We start from the raw sequence: 17,522 nt of genomic DNA, 5'->3' as shown, positions 1-17,522 counted from the left end.
TGATCTAGGCCTTCATTACTCCTGTGTTAGTAAACACAATATCTAAATAGAACTGGTTTGAATGGAAATATCTGTTCTATTAATGTAATGGGCTATCCCCAGATGTAATGGGCTATCCCCTAGTGCAGGAGGTAGGACCCCTCTGAATGCTTTGATGAACAGGGTAGGGGCAGGATCATTGAGGACGTCGTCCCCACAGTGACTGTATGTACATACCCCAACCAGAAGCCATGGATTACAGGCAACATTCGCACTGAGCTAAAGGGTAGAGCTGCCGCTTTCAAGGTGCGGGACTCTAACCCGGAAGCTTACAAGAAATCCCACTATGCCCTGCGACGAACCATCAAACAGGCAAAGCGTCAATACAGGGCTAAGATTGAATCATACTACACCGGCTCCGACGCTCGTCGGATGTGGCAGGGCTTGCAAACTATTACAGACTACAAAGGGGAGCACAGCCGCGAGCTGCCCAGTAACACGAGCCTACCAGAAGAGCTAAATTACTTCTATGCTCGCTTCGAGGCAAGCAACACTGAGGCATGCATGAGAGCATCAGCTGTTCCGGACGACTGTGTGATCACGCTCTCCGTAGCCAACGGGAGAAAGACCTTTAAACAGGTCAACATTCACAAGGCTGCGGGGCCAGATGGATTACCAGGACGTGTGCTCCGGGCATGTGCTGACCAACGGGCAGGTGTCTTCACTGACATTTTCAACAAGTCCCTGATTGAGTCTGTAATACCAACATGCTTCAAGTAAACCACCATAGTCCCTGTGCCCATGAACACAAAGGCAACCTGCCTAAATAACTACAGACCCGTATCACTCACGTCCGTAGCCATGAAGTGCTTTGAAAGGCTGGGAATGGCTCACAACAACACCATTATCCCAGAAACCCTAGACCCACTCCAATTTGCATACCGCCTAAACAGATCTACAGATGATGCAATCTCGATTGCACTCCACACTGCCCTTTCCCACCTGGACAAAAGGAACACCTATGTGAGAATGCTATTCATTGACTACAGCTAAGCGTTCAACACCATAGTACCCTCAAAGCTCATCACTAAGCTAAGGAACCTGGGACTAAACACCTCACCCTGCAACTGGAACCTGGACTTCCTGACAGGCCGCCCCCAGGTGGTGAGGGTAGGTAGCAACACATCTGCCACGCTGATCCTCAACACTGGAGCTCCCCAGGGGTGCGTGCTCAGTCCCCTCCTGTACTCCCTGTTCACCCACGACTGCATGGCCAGGCACGACTCCAACACCATCATTAAGTTTGCTGACGACACAACAGTGGTAGGCCTGATTACCGACAACGACGAGACAGCCTATAGGGAGGAGGTCAGAGACCTGGCCGGGTGGTGCCAGAATAACAACCTATCCCTCAACGTAACCAAGACTAAGGAGATGATTGTGGACTACAGGAAAAGGAGCACCGAGCACGTCCCCATTGTCATCGACGGTGCTGTAGTGGAGCAGGTTGAAAGCTTCAAATTCCTTGGTGTCCACATCAACAACAAATTAGAATGGTCCAAACACACCAAGACAGTCGTGAAGAGGGCACGACAAAGCCTATTCCCACTCAAGAAACTTAAAAGATTTGACATGGGTCCTGAGATCCTCAAAACGTTCTACAGCTGCAACATCAAGAGCATCCTGACCGGTTGCATCACTGCCTCGTACGGCAATTGCTCGGCCTCCGACCGCAAGGCACTTCAGAGGGTAGTGCGTACGGCCCAGTACATCACTTGGGCAAAGCTGCCTGCCACCCAGGACCTCTACACCAGGCGGTGTCAGAGGAAGGCCCTGAAAATTGTCAAAGACCCCAGCCACCCCAGTCATAGACTGTTCTCTCTACTACCTGTTCTCTCTACTACCTGTTCTCTCTACTACCGCATGACAAGCGGTACCGGAGTGCCAAGTCTAGGACAAAAAGGCTTCTCAACAGTTTTTACCCCCAAGCCATAAGACTCCTGAACAGGTAATCAAATGGCTACCCGGACTATTTGCATTGTGTGCCCTCCCCCTGCCCCCCCCGCTACTCTCTGTTTATCTTATATGCATAGTCACTTTAACTATACATTCATGTACGTACTACCTCAAATTGGCCCGACCAACCAGTGCTCCCGCACATTGGCTAACCGGGCTATCTGCATTGTGTCCCACCACCCGCCAACCCCTCTTTTTACGCTACTGCTACTCTCTGTTCATCATATATACATAGTCACTTTAACCATACCCACATGTACATACTACCTCAAATAAGCCCGACTAACTGGTGTCTGTATATTGCCATGCTACTCTTATTTTCAAATGTCTTTTTACTGTTGTTTATTTCTTTACTTACCCACACACAAACTTTTTTTTCCGCACTATTGGTTAGAGCCTGTATGTAAGCATTTCACTATAAAGTCTACACCTGTTGTATTCGGCGCACGTGACAAATACACTTTGATTTGATAACACAGAGGTGGCCTACTTTAGCTGATCATCTCCTCATTCCTTTACACTTGTGTGTATAAGGTAGTTGTTGTGAAATTGCTAGGTTATATTACTTGTTAGATATTACTGCATGGTCAGAACTAGAAGCACAAGCATTTCGCTACACTTGCATTAACACCTGCTAACCATTTGTATGTGACAAATAAATTTGATTTCTCTAATCAATGATTTCTCTACATAACAAAAACGCAAATAGCAGTAGCCTGTTTTATAACCTTATGTTATTGCAAAATAATACCATGATCATAACAATAACGGCAGGCTAATATTGGATGGAAAACAAACAAATTACAATCTATTTGTAGTTCTCTGTCACCCAGTCTCAGCATAGAGATGGTGAGAATAGAGCAGCACACCACAATAAACCCAATGGAGACAACAATAAAGCCCAGCTATGGAATAGATATGATCGTGACAAAATGTTTAGTGGTATTTCTTTAACTCACAAAAAGGTGAATGGTTTGATAATGACAATGAAATTATACACGCGGTGTGTCAATGGAGAATGATACAGTGCGGTGCGGTAGACTCTTCTATTGTGAACTTGTGACGTGTGGATATGTGCACGCAAAAACAACCACTGTGCACATGATTAACGGCACCAAAACAAAAACAGAAAAATAACTGCATTCGACCAACCATAATATTCAGAGAGAAAATGCGAACAGAAGCGGTAAGCTATTTGTCAAAATAAAGCTGAAATAAGCCCAGGTTTGATTATTTCTATTATTCGGGGTTGCGCACTGGCGGACTAGCTGCAGCAGCGCGCTATTGTGGCTAGCCAACTAGCAACCCCCTGCTAACGTAATATTTAGCAGCAATTATAGTGTAGGAATTATTTGACAGATAGCTGACTGATCACACACTGCACAACAGGAAGGGTCCACAAACATAGACACTCACCTCTGTCTCCCTGGCTTGGTGATTTGTGATCAGCTAATCTCCATGTGTAAAGGAACAGTGTGCCATGTCAGCCCTCTTCAAAGCGCTTTAACTTTGGTCACTGTTTACTTGTCATGGGTCGAGGGCAATGGAATAATGTGCGACAGCTGAGCCTTTACTGTCCCCGTGCAAAGTTGACAGCGCTAGAATAGAACGGAGCGAAACACATTAAAGCACAATAATAAATTGTTTCGCATATGGGGCATGCAGTGTGACCGCAATTGTAGATAAGCAGTCTCCATTTACTAGGCATTAACGTCCCGGGAGAACAGAAGGTGAGCTATAGCACTAAAATGAACTAAGGATGAGGTCATGGTTCAGAGGGGAGAGAGAGAGAAAAATCCAAGTTGACGTCACCTTCAACCAATCCGAGCCTGTGGCTCAGGGGTTAGTTGACGTCAGCCTTTTGAGCCATGGATTAAAGAGACACTCTGGTTTTTAAAGGAGACGTGCGGCGCGGCGGGCTGCCGGGAGATCACACACAGGGATGGTATGGGTCATGCACCTTTGTTGAGACAGGAAAAGGCGATTTTGTCCAACCATGATTAAATGTTGCTGGATGGGTGTGCGGAATCCTAGGATATGCGGCAGGTAGCCTAGTGGGTAGCGCGTTGGGCCAGTAACCGAAAAGTTGCTGGATCGAGTTGACAACGTAAAAATCTGTTGTTCTGCCTCTGAACAAGGCAGTTAACCCACTGTTCCCCGGTAGGCCGTCATTGTAAATAACAATTTGTTCTTAACTGATTTACCTAGTTAAATAAAGGTAACAAATATGTATACCCCGTTGGCTATAAGAGCATTGAACTAAATCACAATTTCCAATGTAAAGAATGTTTTTTTTTTCATGACTTTACCATTAATAAAACGAAGACACGTTTTATGAGAATGTCAAGAGGGACCAAATTGGATATAGGAAAAAAATGAGAGAGAGCCAAGACAGGGGCTGAGTCTAATATGGAAACAATGCAGTGAATGAAAATAAAGAATAGCCAGTTAATGGTGCAATATGCAGAAATCACGCTGCCATTTCCTGGTTGCTAAAATTCGAATAGTTCGCCTAATTTCAGTTTATGTGACAAAATAACAAAGTATAGTGTAGATAATCATTGTACCATCTAAATATATTTTCCATAAACACAAAATATTGTGTTCTCAGTTGTTTGAAGCCGGTGTACAAAACTGAAACTAAAAGATGCAAAAACGAAACGTAAGAATGGGAAGCATAGAAATAGTTCACATAGAACAGCTGTACAGAGTCTTAGACTTGCTTTCAATGAGAATTACATATCTATAACCTACAGTTCTATGTGAATTTGGTCAGGTCGCCCAAAAAAAGATACATATTGCAGCTTTAAACAAAAAAGCAACAAAAGGGGAAAAATAAACATTCACCACTACCCAACAGAATGAAAACATATTGTAGTGATCATCACTATATGAACCACATTCCAATTCCCTCCATGTGGGTTAAACCTATTGGGTGATATGTAGGGTGTTCGCCTTTCACACCAGCGACTCTGGTTCGCTTCCCTGGCCTTTTGTTAGCGACAATATATTACATTGTAATTGCACTGTTACTATAGGCCTATTCAAGAAATATAGTAGCAATATCAACACTATACCAAAGTGCATTAGATCCATATAAATATAATCATATTATTGTGGTGGTGGTCAATGCTCATTGTGAGATTTACACGTCTTTTTTTCTCATAAAACGGGACGTTCTTTATGTGTTGTTTTCATTGCACAATATAGCACTGTATTACGTTGTATAGACTGACATCTAGTGGTCATAGTTGTCTACTTCAACTGGCAACTGCTGCAGCTGGGATTCTCATGTCTCAGCCTCTGTGTTGCCTCGTGGTGCTTTTCCATCTAGACTTACCCCCACACCAGGGTGATTTATGTTCATGTTAGCTCTAGTGTTATTGTGTTTCCATCAGGAGTGTGACACTAAAGACTTGTGGCAAGCAGAATCTACAACCTTTGCATCATTCAAGACTGTTGCTTTGTGAAGTGCTAAAGTTCACAGTTAGCCATTGTTATGTAAATGCTCGCTGAAAAGAACCCAGGGCCTTGCCTTGGCTCCAGGTCCGCTGGACCCATGGCCCAGTGAGACACGGGTGCCAGGCTACGTATATGGAAATAGAAAAGTTTGAGCATGTTGGGTAAAAGCCTAGGGTAAATCCTCCATGTAAGTGTGCCATTACTGAAGTAATTCTATGATAAAGGCATTCACATAAATGTGTTATTTTTAAAACTTGTTTTAACTTTTCTATTTAGAGTCAGACAAAGAATTCTTAGAGAAATGACAACACAGATTCATGAAAATCGACTTTTATTTGGATGCAAAAACTCACAACTTAAAGCAATACTGTAGTAGCAGAGGAGAGGAGTAGGTTGTTTGCTGGTTGGTTGGAGTATGTCTGATATTTTCCCAGTGAGCAGAACTGGTTGAAAACTGGCTTTACATTTATTTTCAACCAAAAGGACACCTTTACAACATCTTTTCATCCCAAAAAATGTATTTTCAACATATTTTCAACCAAAAAGATGTACTTTCAACATCTTTTCATCCAAAGAGACATATTTTCCACGTCTATTCAACCGATTTTGCACACTGGATTGGCTATTTCAATTTGACCTATCTTCTTTTACATCACGAGAATGAGACCCGGTCAGCACAGGAAACAAGCACTCAAAGTGAAGCTGTTGGATCAATTGCAATAAGCGTTATCAAGAAAGGATTTCACAGTTTAATTTCCAGCTTCTCCAAGTTTCAACTATTTTCCATCTTCAAAACTCAACATTTTGTCAGTTTCAAATCAGAGGATGAAGTACTAGTGCTGATTTCTTGAGATGCCTTTAAAACCAAAACAAGGTGATTGTCTCCTGGTGATGTTCGCTGTAATTGACCAGTTGTATTCAATCAAGATAAAAGTTGTTAGAGATTTCTTACATACAACTCTTAATCATTGTTTTAGCTGCCATACACATAGCTCATATTATTTCTCATGTTGTTGTGAAGCCAGTCTGGCCAAGAGTCACAGGCCCCAATTCAATCAGTTACACACCAAGAGAAACCACACTGTAGGTCAGAATATTAAGTATTGGAGGTGTTAACCACATCTAAACCATGGCTGCAAGCTGTTCCTCTCATGGACATTGGCATTGAAGAGAAACCACACTCCATGTCCTAACTACAGCGTGAACATTTAGAGTGAAACCACAGTGTGATTTTCCTTATGTAATTAAATTGATATGGGGAATGTTTAAGGACTCTGTGAAAACTGAAAACAAGATAAAATCTTGGACACATAAAGCAAAGCATATTAAAGCAAAGCCGAGAGGCATCAAAGTAATACTGTAGACAAAACATAGTCTGTGTTTTTTCTTGTTGTTGTAAGGTAACTTAGTTAGTTGTCACATTTTTTTTATCTGTCAAATCTTGCGATATAAACCAATGGTTTGACCACAGTATGAGCTACATTCCATTGTGGTGTAAGTGGTATTATACACAAGGCATCTACTCGAAAGGATTGTATCAAAATGTTCTAAAAATATCTCTGGTTGGTTTCACAAAAGCAAACTGTATCAAAAGCATTGCAACATAATAGGAGAACCCTTACACAACGGAAAGCTGGACAACCAATCACTTCGCTTTGATTGTGGACTTACGAGAGTCCCATACAGCACATGCAATCCATTTAAGTCAACACAGTCAAAACACGATACAGAAAAGAACATTTACAGCTGAACATCAGAGACACAACCATCGTTGGTCTGTTGTGCTTCATACGGATTAGGCTTGGCCTATCTATACAACAATCATGGGCAGCTAACATCACGCATGTGTTTAGGCTACTGTTGAGAGTAGATGTGTCATCATCCCAACACCACTGAGGGGGCACTGATGGGAAGGGTTAGGGGGGTCAGGTTTTCCCAGCATCTATCCTTTGTGAGAGGGGAAATAACAACTAAGAAAGGAAAACCATCAAATAGGGTTAAGATAAACTCCAGTTTGAAGTGTTGTTTCTTCTCGCAGCCTTTACATTTGTACTTTTCTGCTCATATCTGATTTACTCCTATCCTGGTCCCAGACCTGTTTGTGCTTTTGCTGACTCCATTGTTATGGTCAAGGCATGACAATTCCATAAGGGCTTGTCACCGAGCCGATGCAGACTGGCACCCAGGCTATTTTACACCTTTAAAAAAAGAACAGGGGCAAGTTTTGCTAGTCCTCTATCTCTGGATTCTTCCACTATGTGACGGTCCTAACAGCTCATGTGTGAACTCAGGAGATGAGACATGCACACGCCCCCTCAGTCTCGGTGGTCACATGATGCCTCTGTGTGAGGTCATGATGACACCATGGAGGTCATGATGATGACAGACTGACTGCACATACACATGACACTGTAATACTGTAGGGACTGCACACAATGCCTAGTTACCTAATGGTTACATTCCTCTATGGTTCTGTAGAGTTCTATTGTACATGGCTCAGTCAATGGTAATGAACACGGAGCACCATTCAAACTGAAGATGAGGTGACTCCTGACTGCACCAGGAGTTTGAAAGGCCTGCTTTACTGTTTTAACATAAAGAGACCCAGTGAGCATGTCTTTTCATCCTGCTCATAGGGGATAGTTTGGTATGCTTACATTTCAGACGAACATGTGACTCCTCACTGTGCGATTGTTTAACATCACTGTTTTAATATAGGCTGAACATTTTCTGATCTGGAGGAATCTGAATAATCCAAAATGAACTGGCACTTGATAGGGCATACCGGATAAGATATCCCGGATAGACCTCTGGCAAGTGTGAAAACAAACGTTTGAGTTAGAAGTGACAGAACGTTTCATCATCACTACTTTTAGAGCATCGTCCGCAAAGCAAATCAGTAAAATAGTTTTCATTCATAGCAGTTGTTTTATTTAATTTCTGGCAGCATAATGAAACTTCAACCTCAGCAGTTTCTGTTTTGCCTTATAAGCAAAGTTCTCAAATCAAGATTGGGCTTTTCGTATGTGGGCCTCTGAAATGGAAGTGGGCAGGATGTTGTTGTTGTCTGTGCGTTAAAGGGTGACATTAAGATGGAGGTACAGGTGTGGTGCTCTACTCCTCTGCAGTGTGGGACAGCTGCTTCTCGTACAGGCTGAGGACGTGGTGAACAAACTGGTACTGCTCACCCGTCTGGATCATCCCGCCTCTGTCGCACACACACACACACACAGACACACACAGACACACACACACACACACACACAGACACACACAGACACAGACACACACACACACACACACACACACACACACACACACACACACACACACACACACACACACACACACACACACACACACAGAGGTGTCAGGAAAGAGACAAAGACAGACAGGTGTAAAGAAAGACAGACGGTAGACTGACCTGTCGAGGCGGAGCTGGCAGGTAGTCCTCAGTATGTCGACCACGCCCTCACTCCTCAGCTGTTTACACAGGATGGAGGTGGCGATGAAACAGCCTGTCCGACCTATCCCAGCACTGGGAGGAGGAGGATGAAGAAGAAGATGAGGAAGAAGAGGATGATGATGAAGAGGAGGATGATGATGATGAAGAGGAGGAGGATGAAGAGGAGGAGGAGGAACCATTAATGTATTAGACCTGACCAACCATGGTTTTAGAGCATTTCTGCAATGCTGCCCTCTTCTATCTCTAGGGGCACAGACCTTCCAATGCTGCCACACGTCTTCTATCTCTAGGGGCACAGACCTTCCAATGCTGCCACATGTCTTCTATCTCTAGGAGCACAGACCTTCCAATGCTGCCCTCTTCTATCTCTAGGAGCACAGACCTTCCAATGCTGCCACACGTCTTCTATCTCTAGGGGCACAGACCTTCCAATGCTGCCACATGTTTTCTATCTCTAGGAGCACAGACCTTCCAATGCTGCCTCACATCTTCTATCTCTAGGGGCACAGACCTTCCAATGCTGCCACACGTCTTCTATCTCTAGGGGCACAGACCTTCCAATGCTGCCACACGTCTTCTATCTCTAGGGGCACAGACCTTCCAATGCTGCCACACGTCTTCTATCTCTAGGGGCACAGACCTTCCAATGCTGCCACATGTCTTCTATCTCTAGGGGCACAGACCTTCCAATGCTGCCCTCTTCTATCTCTAGGGGCACAGACCTTCCAATGCTGCCACACGTCTTCTATCTCTAGGGGCACAGACCTTCCAATGCTGCCACACGTTTTCTATCTCTAGGGGCACAGACCTTCCAATGCTGCCACACGTCTTCTATCTCTAGGGGCACAGACCTTCCAATGCTGCCACATGTCTTCTATCTCTAGGGGCACAGACCTTCCAATGCTGCCACACGTCTTCTATCTCTAGGGGCACAGACCTTCCAATGCTGCCACACGTCTTCTATCTCCAGGGGCACAGACCTTCCAATGCTGCCACACGTCTTCTATCTCTAGGGGCACAGACCTTCCAATGCTGCCACACGTCTTCTATCTCTAGGGGCACAGACCTTCCAATGCTGCCACACCTCTTCTATCTCCAGGGGCACAGACCTTCCAATGCTGCCACACCTCTTATATCTCCAGGGGCACAGACCTTCCAATGCTGCCACACCTCTTCTATCTCCAGGGGCACAGACCTTCCAATGCTGCCACACGTCTTCTATCTCTAGGGGCACAGACCTTCCAATGCTGCCTCACCTCTTCTATCTCCAGGGGCACAAACCTTCCAATTCTGCCTCACCTCTTATATCTCCAGGGGCACAGACCTTCCAATGCTGCCTCACCTCTTCTATCTCTAGGAGCACAGACCTTCCAATGCTGCCTCATGTCTTCTATCTCTAGGAGCACAGACCTTCCAATGCTGCCTCACCTCTTCTATCTCTAGGAGCACAGACCTTCCAATGCTGCCACACGTCTTCTATCTCTAGGAGCACAGACCTTCCAAAAAATCCACGAAGACATCCTCCCTACGGACGGTAATATGTGTGGGTATAATGTCTGTGTTTCCAACCCCACCTGCAGTGGACAATGACAGGGCCGCTGGTGGGCAGAGCTTCCTCTCTTGCCTGCTCCACTTCCTGTACCAGCTCCAGGAGGGGCGGGGCTTTGTCCGGTGTCTTCTGGTCAGGCCAGGAAGTGTACCAGTACTGCCTGAGGCTGCGCTCCTCTCCATCACACTGTCTCACACACACACAAATACATCAAACACATGGTTTCCAGGTGTTTGATGCCATTACATTTGCTCTGTTCCAGCCATTATTATGGGCCGTCCTCCCCTCAGCAGCCTCCTGTGATGTCCTTGGTGTTCTTGGCATTGGTGTATAGATGCATACTGTAGTATTAGTCTCACCTTCAGAGTGAAGACCCTCAGGCTGTAGTCATCCTCCTGGGTTACCGTGACAACCGTGATCAGGATGCCCTCATGGGACACAGAGTCCTCAGGCCAGTACTCTGTACATTTCTGTAAGGGGCAACAGAGAGCCAGAGTTCACATGGACATTTACCTCTGGTGTTTCTCTTTCTCCCTCCCTCCCTCCCTCCCTCCCTCCCTCCCTCCCTCCCTCCCTACCTCATTCTTCTCCTCTAGGTTAGTGATCATGACGATGATAGGACAGCGTTCCTGCCACACCATCCTCCAGAAATCTCCCACCGTGTTGACTGTAGGACCTTGGGTAGCGATGTACGCCCGCTCCTCACCCCCGTAACCCTGTGGACAGCAACACAGTAGTTCTAGTGACAGCAACACAGTAGTTCTAGTGACAGCAACACAGTAGTTCTAGTAACAGCAACATAGTAGTTCTAGTAACAGCAACACAGTAGTTCTAGTAACAGCAACACAGTAGTTCTAGTGACAGCAACACAGTAGTTCTAGTGACAGCAACACAGTAGTTCCAGTAACAGCAACACAGTAGTTCTAGTAACAGCAACACAGTAGTTCTAGTGACAGCAACACAGTAGTTCTAGTGACAGCAACACAGTAGTTCTAGTGACAGCAACACAGTAGTTCTAGTAACAGCAACATAGTAGTTCTAGTGACAGCAACACAGTAGTTCTAGTGACAGCAACACAGTAGTTCTAGTGACAGCAACACAGTAGTTCTAGTGACAGCAACACAGTAGTTCTAGTAACAGCAACACAGTAGTTCTAGTGACAGCAACACAGTAGTTCTAGTGACAGCAACACAGTAGTTCTAGTAACAGCAACACAGTAGTTCTAGTAACAGCAACACAGTAGTTCTAGTAACAGCAACACAGTAGTTCTAGTAACAGCAACACAGTAGTTCTAGTAACAGCAACACAGTAGTTCTAGTAACAGCAACACAGTAGTTCTAGTGACAGCAACACAGTAGTTCTAGTGACAGCAACACAGTAGTTCTAGTGACAGCAACACAGTAGTTCTAGTGACAGCAACACAGTAGTTCTAGTAACAGCAACACAGTAGTTCTAGTGACAGCAACACAGTAGTTCTAGTGACAGCAACACAGTAGTTCTAGTGACAGCAACACAGTAGTTCTAGTGACAGCAACACAGTAGTTCTAGTAACAGCAACACAGTAGTTCTAGTGACAGCAACACAGTAGTTCTAGTGACAGCAACACAGTAGTTCCAGTAACAGCAACACAGTAGTTCTAGTAACAGCAACACAGTAGTTCTAGTGACAGCAACACAGTAGTTCTAGTGACAGCAACACAGTAGTTCTAGTGACAGCAACACAGTAGTTCTAGTAACAGCAACATAGTAGTTCTATTGACAGCAACACAGTAGTTCTAGTGACAGCAACACAGTAGTTCTAGTGACAGCAACACAGTAGTTCTAGTGACAGCAACACAGTAGTTCTAGTAACAGCAACACAGTAGTTCTAGTGACAGCAACACAGTAGTTCTAGTGACAGCAACACAGTAGTTCTAGTAACAGCAACACAGTAGTTCTAGTAACAGCAACACAGTAGTTCTAGTAACAGCAACACAGTAGTTCTAGTAACAGCAACACAGTAGTTCTAGTAACAGCAACACAGTAGTTCTAGTAACAGCAACACAGTAGTTCTAGTGACAGCAACACAGTAGTTCTAGTGACAGCAACACAGTAGTTCTAGTGACAGCAACACAGTAGTTCCAGTAACAGCAACACAGTAGTTCTAGTAACAGCAACACAGTAGTTCTAGTGACAGCAACACAGTAGTTCTAGTGACAGCAACACAGTAGTTCTAGTGACAGCAACACAGTAGTTCTAGTGACAGCAACACAGTAGTTCTAGTGACAGCAACACAGTAGTTCTAGTAACAGCAACATAGTAGTTCTAGTGACAGCAACACAGTAGTTCTAGTGACAGCAACACAGTAGTTCTAGTGACAGCAACACAGTAGTTCTAGTGACAGCAACACAGTAGTTCTAGTAACAGCAACACAGTAGTTCTAGTGACAGCAACACAGTAGTTCTAGTGACAGCAACACAGTAGTTCTAGTAACAGCAACACAGTAGTTCTAGTAACAGCAACACAGTAGTTCTAGTAACAGCAACACAGTAGTTCTAGTAACAGCAACACAGTAGTTCTAGTAACAGCAACACAGTAGTTCTAGTGACAGCAACACAGTAGTTCTAGTGACAGCAACACAGTAGTTCTAGTAACAGCAACACAGTAGTTCTAGTAACAGCAACACAGTAGTTCTAGTAACAGCAACACAGTAGTTCTAGTAACAGCAACACAGTAGTTCTAGTAACAGCAACACAGTAGTTCTAGTAACAGCAACACAGTAGTTCTAGTGACAGCAACACAGTAGTTCTAGTGACAGCAACACAGTAGTTCTAGTGACAGCAACACAGTAGTTCTAGTAACAGCAACACAGTAGTTCTAGTAACAGCAACACAGTAGTTCTAGTGACAGCAACACAGTAGTTCTAGTGACAGCAACACAGTAGTTCTAGTGACAGCAACACAGTAGTTCTAGTGACAGCAACACAGTAGTTCTAGTAACAGCAACACAGTAGTTCTAGTGACAGCAACACAGTAGTTCTAGTGACAGCAACACAGTAGTTCCAGTAACAGCAACACAGTAGTTCTAGTAACAGCAACACAGTAGTTCTAGTGACAGCAACACAGTAGTTCTAGTGACAGCAACACAGTAGTTCTAGTGACAGCAACACAGTAGTTCTAGTAACAGCAACATAGTAGTTCTAGTAACAGCAACACAGTAGTTCTAGTGACAGCAACACAGTAGTTCTAGTGACAGCAACACAGTAGTTCTAGTGACAGCAACACAGTAGTTCTAGTGACAGCAACACAGTAGTTCTAGTGACAGCAACACAGTAGTTCTAGTGACAGCAACACAGTAGTTCTAGTGACAGCAACACAGTAGTTCTAGTAACAGCAACATAGTAGTTCTAGTGACAGCAACACAGTAGTTCTAGTGACAGCAACACAGTAGTTCTAGTGACAGCAACACAGTAGTTCTAGTGACAGCAACACAGTAGTTCTAGTAACAGCAACACAGTAGTTCTAGTGACAGCAACACAGTAGTTCTAGTGACAGCAACACAGTAGTTCTAGTAACAGCAACACAGTAGTTCTAGTAACAGCAACACAGTAGTTCTAGTAACAGCAACACAGTAGTTCTAGTAACAGCAACACAGTAGTTCTAGTAACAGCAACACAGTAGTTCTAGTGACAGCAACACAGTAGTTCTAGTGACAGCAACACAGTAGTTCTAGTAACAGCAACACAGTAGTTCTAGTAACAGCAACACAGTAGTTCTAGTAACAGCAACACAGTAGTTCTAGTAACAGCAACACAGTAGTTCTAGTAACAGCAACACAGTAGTTCTAGTAACAGCAACACAGTAGTTCTAGTGACAGCAACACAGTAGTTCTAGTGACAGCAACACAGTAGTTCTAGTGACAGCAACACAGTAGTTCTAGTAACAGCAACACAGTAGTTCTAGTAACAGCAACACAGTAGTTCTAGTGACAGCAACACAGTAGTTCTAGTGACAGCAACACAGTAGTTCTAGTGACAGCAACACAGTAGTTCTAGTGACAGCAACACAGTAGTTCTAGTAACAGCAACACAGTAGTTCTAGTGACAGCAACACAGTAGTTCTAGTGACAGCAACACAGTAGTTCCAGTAACAGCAACACAGTAGTTCTAGTAACAGCAACACAGTAGTTCTAGTGACAGCAACACAGTAGTTCTAGTGACAGCAACACAGTAGTTCTAGTGACAGCAACACAGTAGTTCTAGTAACAGCAACATAGTAGTTCTATTGACAGCAACACAGTAGTTCTAGTGACAGCAACACAGTAGTTCTAGTGACAGCAACACAGTAGTTCTAGTGACAGCAACACAGTAGTTCTAGTAACAGCAACACAGTAGTTCTAGTGACAGCAACACAGTAGTTCTAGTGACAGCAACACAGTAGTTCTAGTAACAGCAACACAGTAGTTCTAGTAACAGCAACACAGTAGTTCTAGTAACAGCAACACAGTAGTTCTAGTAACAGCAACACAGTAGTTCTAGTAACAGCAACACAGTAGTTCTAGTAACAGCAACACAGTAGTTCTAGTGACAGCAACACAGTAGTTCTAGTGACAGCAACACAGTAGTTCTAGTGACAGCAACACAGTAGTTCCAGTAACAGCAACACAGTAGTTCTAGTAACAGCAACACAGTAGTTCTAGTGACAGCAACACAGTAGTTCTAGTGACAGCAACACAGTAGTTCTAGTGACAGCAACACAGTAGTTCTAGTAACAGCAACATAGTAGTTCTAGTGACAGCAACACAGTAGTTCTAGTGACAGCAACACAGTAGTTCTAGTGACAGCAACACAGTAGTTCTAGTGACAGCAACACAGTAGTTCTAGTAACAGCAACACAGTAGTTCTAGTGACAGCAACACAGTAGTTCTAGTGACAGCAACACAGTAGTTCTAGTAACAGCAACACAGTAGTTCTAGTAACAGCAACACAGTAGTTCTAGTAACAGCAACACAGTAGTTCTAGTAACAGCAACACAGTAGTTCTAGTAACAGCAACACAGTAGTTCTAGTAACAGCAACACAGTAGTTCTAGTGACAGCAACACAGTAGTTCTAGTAACAGCAACACAGTAGTTCTAGTGACAGCAACACAGTAGTTCTAGTGACAGCAACACAGTAGTTCTAGTGACAGCAACACAGTAGTTCTAGTGACAGCAACACAGTAGTTCTAGTGACAGCAACACAGTAGTTCTAGTAACAGCAACACAGTAGTTCTAGTAACAGCAACACAGTAGTTCTAGTGACAGCAACACAGTAGTTCTAGTAACAGCAACACAGTAGTTCTAGTGACAGCAACATAGTAGTTCTCACAGGACCATGGATGAGAAAACTTGTACACAAGGCCCTAGCTTACAAGCCGCTGGGCCCTAATCGTCCACTTATGTGGCTTATTGGCTGGGACGGCACTGCTTGTAGATGAATTAGTTGAGATGGAGCAGTAGGCAGACAGACACCTACCTGTAGGTAGTTAGACAGAGATCTACCTGTAGGTAGTTAGACAGAGACCTTCCTGTATGCTGTTAGACAGAAACCTACCTGTAGATAGTTAGACAGACACCTACCTTTAGGTAGTTAGACAGAGATCTACCTGAAGGTAGTTAGACAGAGACCTACCTGTAGGTAGTTAGACAGAGACATACCTGTAGGTAGTTAGACAGAAACCTACCTGTAGGTAGTTAGACAGAGACATATCTGTAGGTAGTTAGACAGACACCTTCCTGTAGATAGTTAGACAGAGACCTACCTGTAGGTAGTTAGACAGAGATCTACCTGTAGGTAGTTAGACAGAGACCTACCTGTAGGTAGTTAGACAGAGACCTACCTGTAGGTAGTTAGACAGAGACCTACCTGTAGGTAGTTAGACAGAGACCTACCTGTAGGTAGTTAGACAGAGATCTACCTGTAGGTAGTTAGACAGAGATCTACCTGTAGGTAGTTAGACAGAGACCTACCTGTAGGTAGTTAGACAGAGACCTACCTGTAGGTAGTTAGACAGAGACCTTCCTGTAGGTAGTTAGACAGACACCTACCTGTAGGTAGTTAGACAGAGATCTACCTGTAGATAGTTAGACAGAAACCTACCTGTAGATAGTTAGCATTGATGTAGGTCCTGAGGAATTCATCTTCATCTGCTGTCTGGAGGATCACTCTACTGTGTGTGTCTGGAAAACACAGGACCATATCACAAAACCCAGACAACTGCCTGTGTGTGTGTGTATGTGTGTGTGTGTGTGTCTCTGCTTTTATTTGTGAGGTTCAGAGAGAGATTCGAAATGGCTGCTGTTAGGAGTGTGTCCACTCACTGGGCAGAATGGTCTTATAGCGGTTCTTCCTCACCAGGCCTGGGTAGTTGTACTCCTTTGGGTCCACAAAGTTCATGGGAGTTTCCTGGCAACAGAACAATGGATGTACAATAGATTAGTGATGTGTGGTTGTGTCCAGGAAATGGTGTCCCTGGTGCATGATTGTGTGTGCTCGTCTTGGTTTGTGTCTATTGCACACACAGTTTAGACCAGGGTTGCCCAAAGTCGGTGCACCCAGAGGGGGCCCCAGGACTGAGTTTGGGAAACTTTGGTTTACACTAATAGTGAGTGTGTACATCTACCTTAGAGAGTGTGTGATTGTGTAGACCTACCTCAGTCTTAGAGAGTGTGTGTGTGTGTGTGTGTGTGTGTGTTATTGTGTGTGTATATCTACCTCAGTCTTAGAGAGAGTGTGTGTGTGTGTGTTATTGTGTGTGTATATCTACCTCAGTCTTAGAGAGAGTGTGTGTGTGTTATTGTGTGTGTATATCTACCTCAGTCTTAGAGAGAGTGTGTGTGTGTTATTGTGTGTGTATATCTACCTCAGTCTTAGAGAGAGTGTGTGTGTGTTATTCTGTGTGTATATCTACCTCAGTCTTAGAGAGAGTGTGTGTGTGTTATTGTGTGTGTATATCTACCTCAGTCTTAGAGAGAGTGTGTGTGTGTTATTGTGTGTGTATACCTACCTCTGTCTTAGAGAGAGTGTGTGTGTGT

The 17,522-nt window shown here is 44.1% G+C and overlaps 2 protein-coding genes across 3 annotated transcripts in view; both read right to left on the bottom strand.

The window, feature by feature from the left end:
• The window catches only part of LOC106584592 (dual specificity protein phosphatase 8), a 108,959-nt gene extending 105,185 nt beyond the window's left edge, over positions 1 to 3,774 (bottom strand). The window contains exon 1 of the mRNA XM_014170054.2: positions 3,412 to 3,774. The gene's annotated coding sequence lies outside the window, so the exon portion shown is untranslated. The remainder of the gene's footprint in view (positions 1 to 3,411) is intronic.
• A 1,997-nt stretch (positions 3,775 to 5,771) lies between these two features.
• The window catches only part of LOC106584593 (tyrosine-protein phosphatase non-receptor type 5), a 69,520-nt gene continuing 57,769 nt past the window's right edge, over positions 5,772 to 17,522 (bottom strand). For both annotated transcript variants that reach the window (XM_014170059.2, XM_014170061.2), the window contains exons 8-14: positions 16,809 to 16,893; positions 16,588 to 16,667; positions 11,051 to 11,188; positions 10,832 to 10,942; positions 10,498 to 10,658; positions 8,882 to 8,995; positions 5,772 to 8,665 (exon numbers count right to left, since the gene is read on the bottom strand). In XM_014170059.2, the coding sequence (XP_014025534.1) occupies positions 8,572 to 8,665; positions 8,882 to 8,995; positions 10,498 to 10,658; positions 10,832 to 10,942; positions 11,051 to 11,188; positions 16,588 to 16,667; positions 16,809 to 16,893 (783 nt within the window). In that variant the 3' untranslated portion in view covers positions 5,772 to 8,571. The remainder of the gene's footprint in view (positions 8,666 to 8,881; positions 8,996 to 10,497; positions 10,659 to 10,831; positions 10,943 to 11,050; positions 11,189 to 16,587; positions 16,668 to 16,808; positions 16,894 to 17,522) is intronic.

The sequence above is a fragment of the Salmo salar genome, chromosome ssa23 (genome assembly GCF_905237065.1).
Source record: "Salmo salar chromosome ssa23, Ssal_v3.1, whole genome shotgun sequence".
NCBI classification, from domain to species: domain Eukaryota; kingdom Metazoa; phylum Chordata; class Actinopteri; order Salmoniformes; family Salmonidae; genus Salmo; species Salmo salar.
Note: the sequence above shows the minus strand (reverse complement) of the source record. Positions and strands in the feature narration are given on the sequence as shown.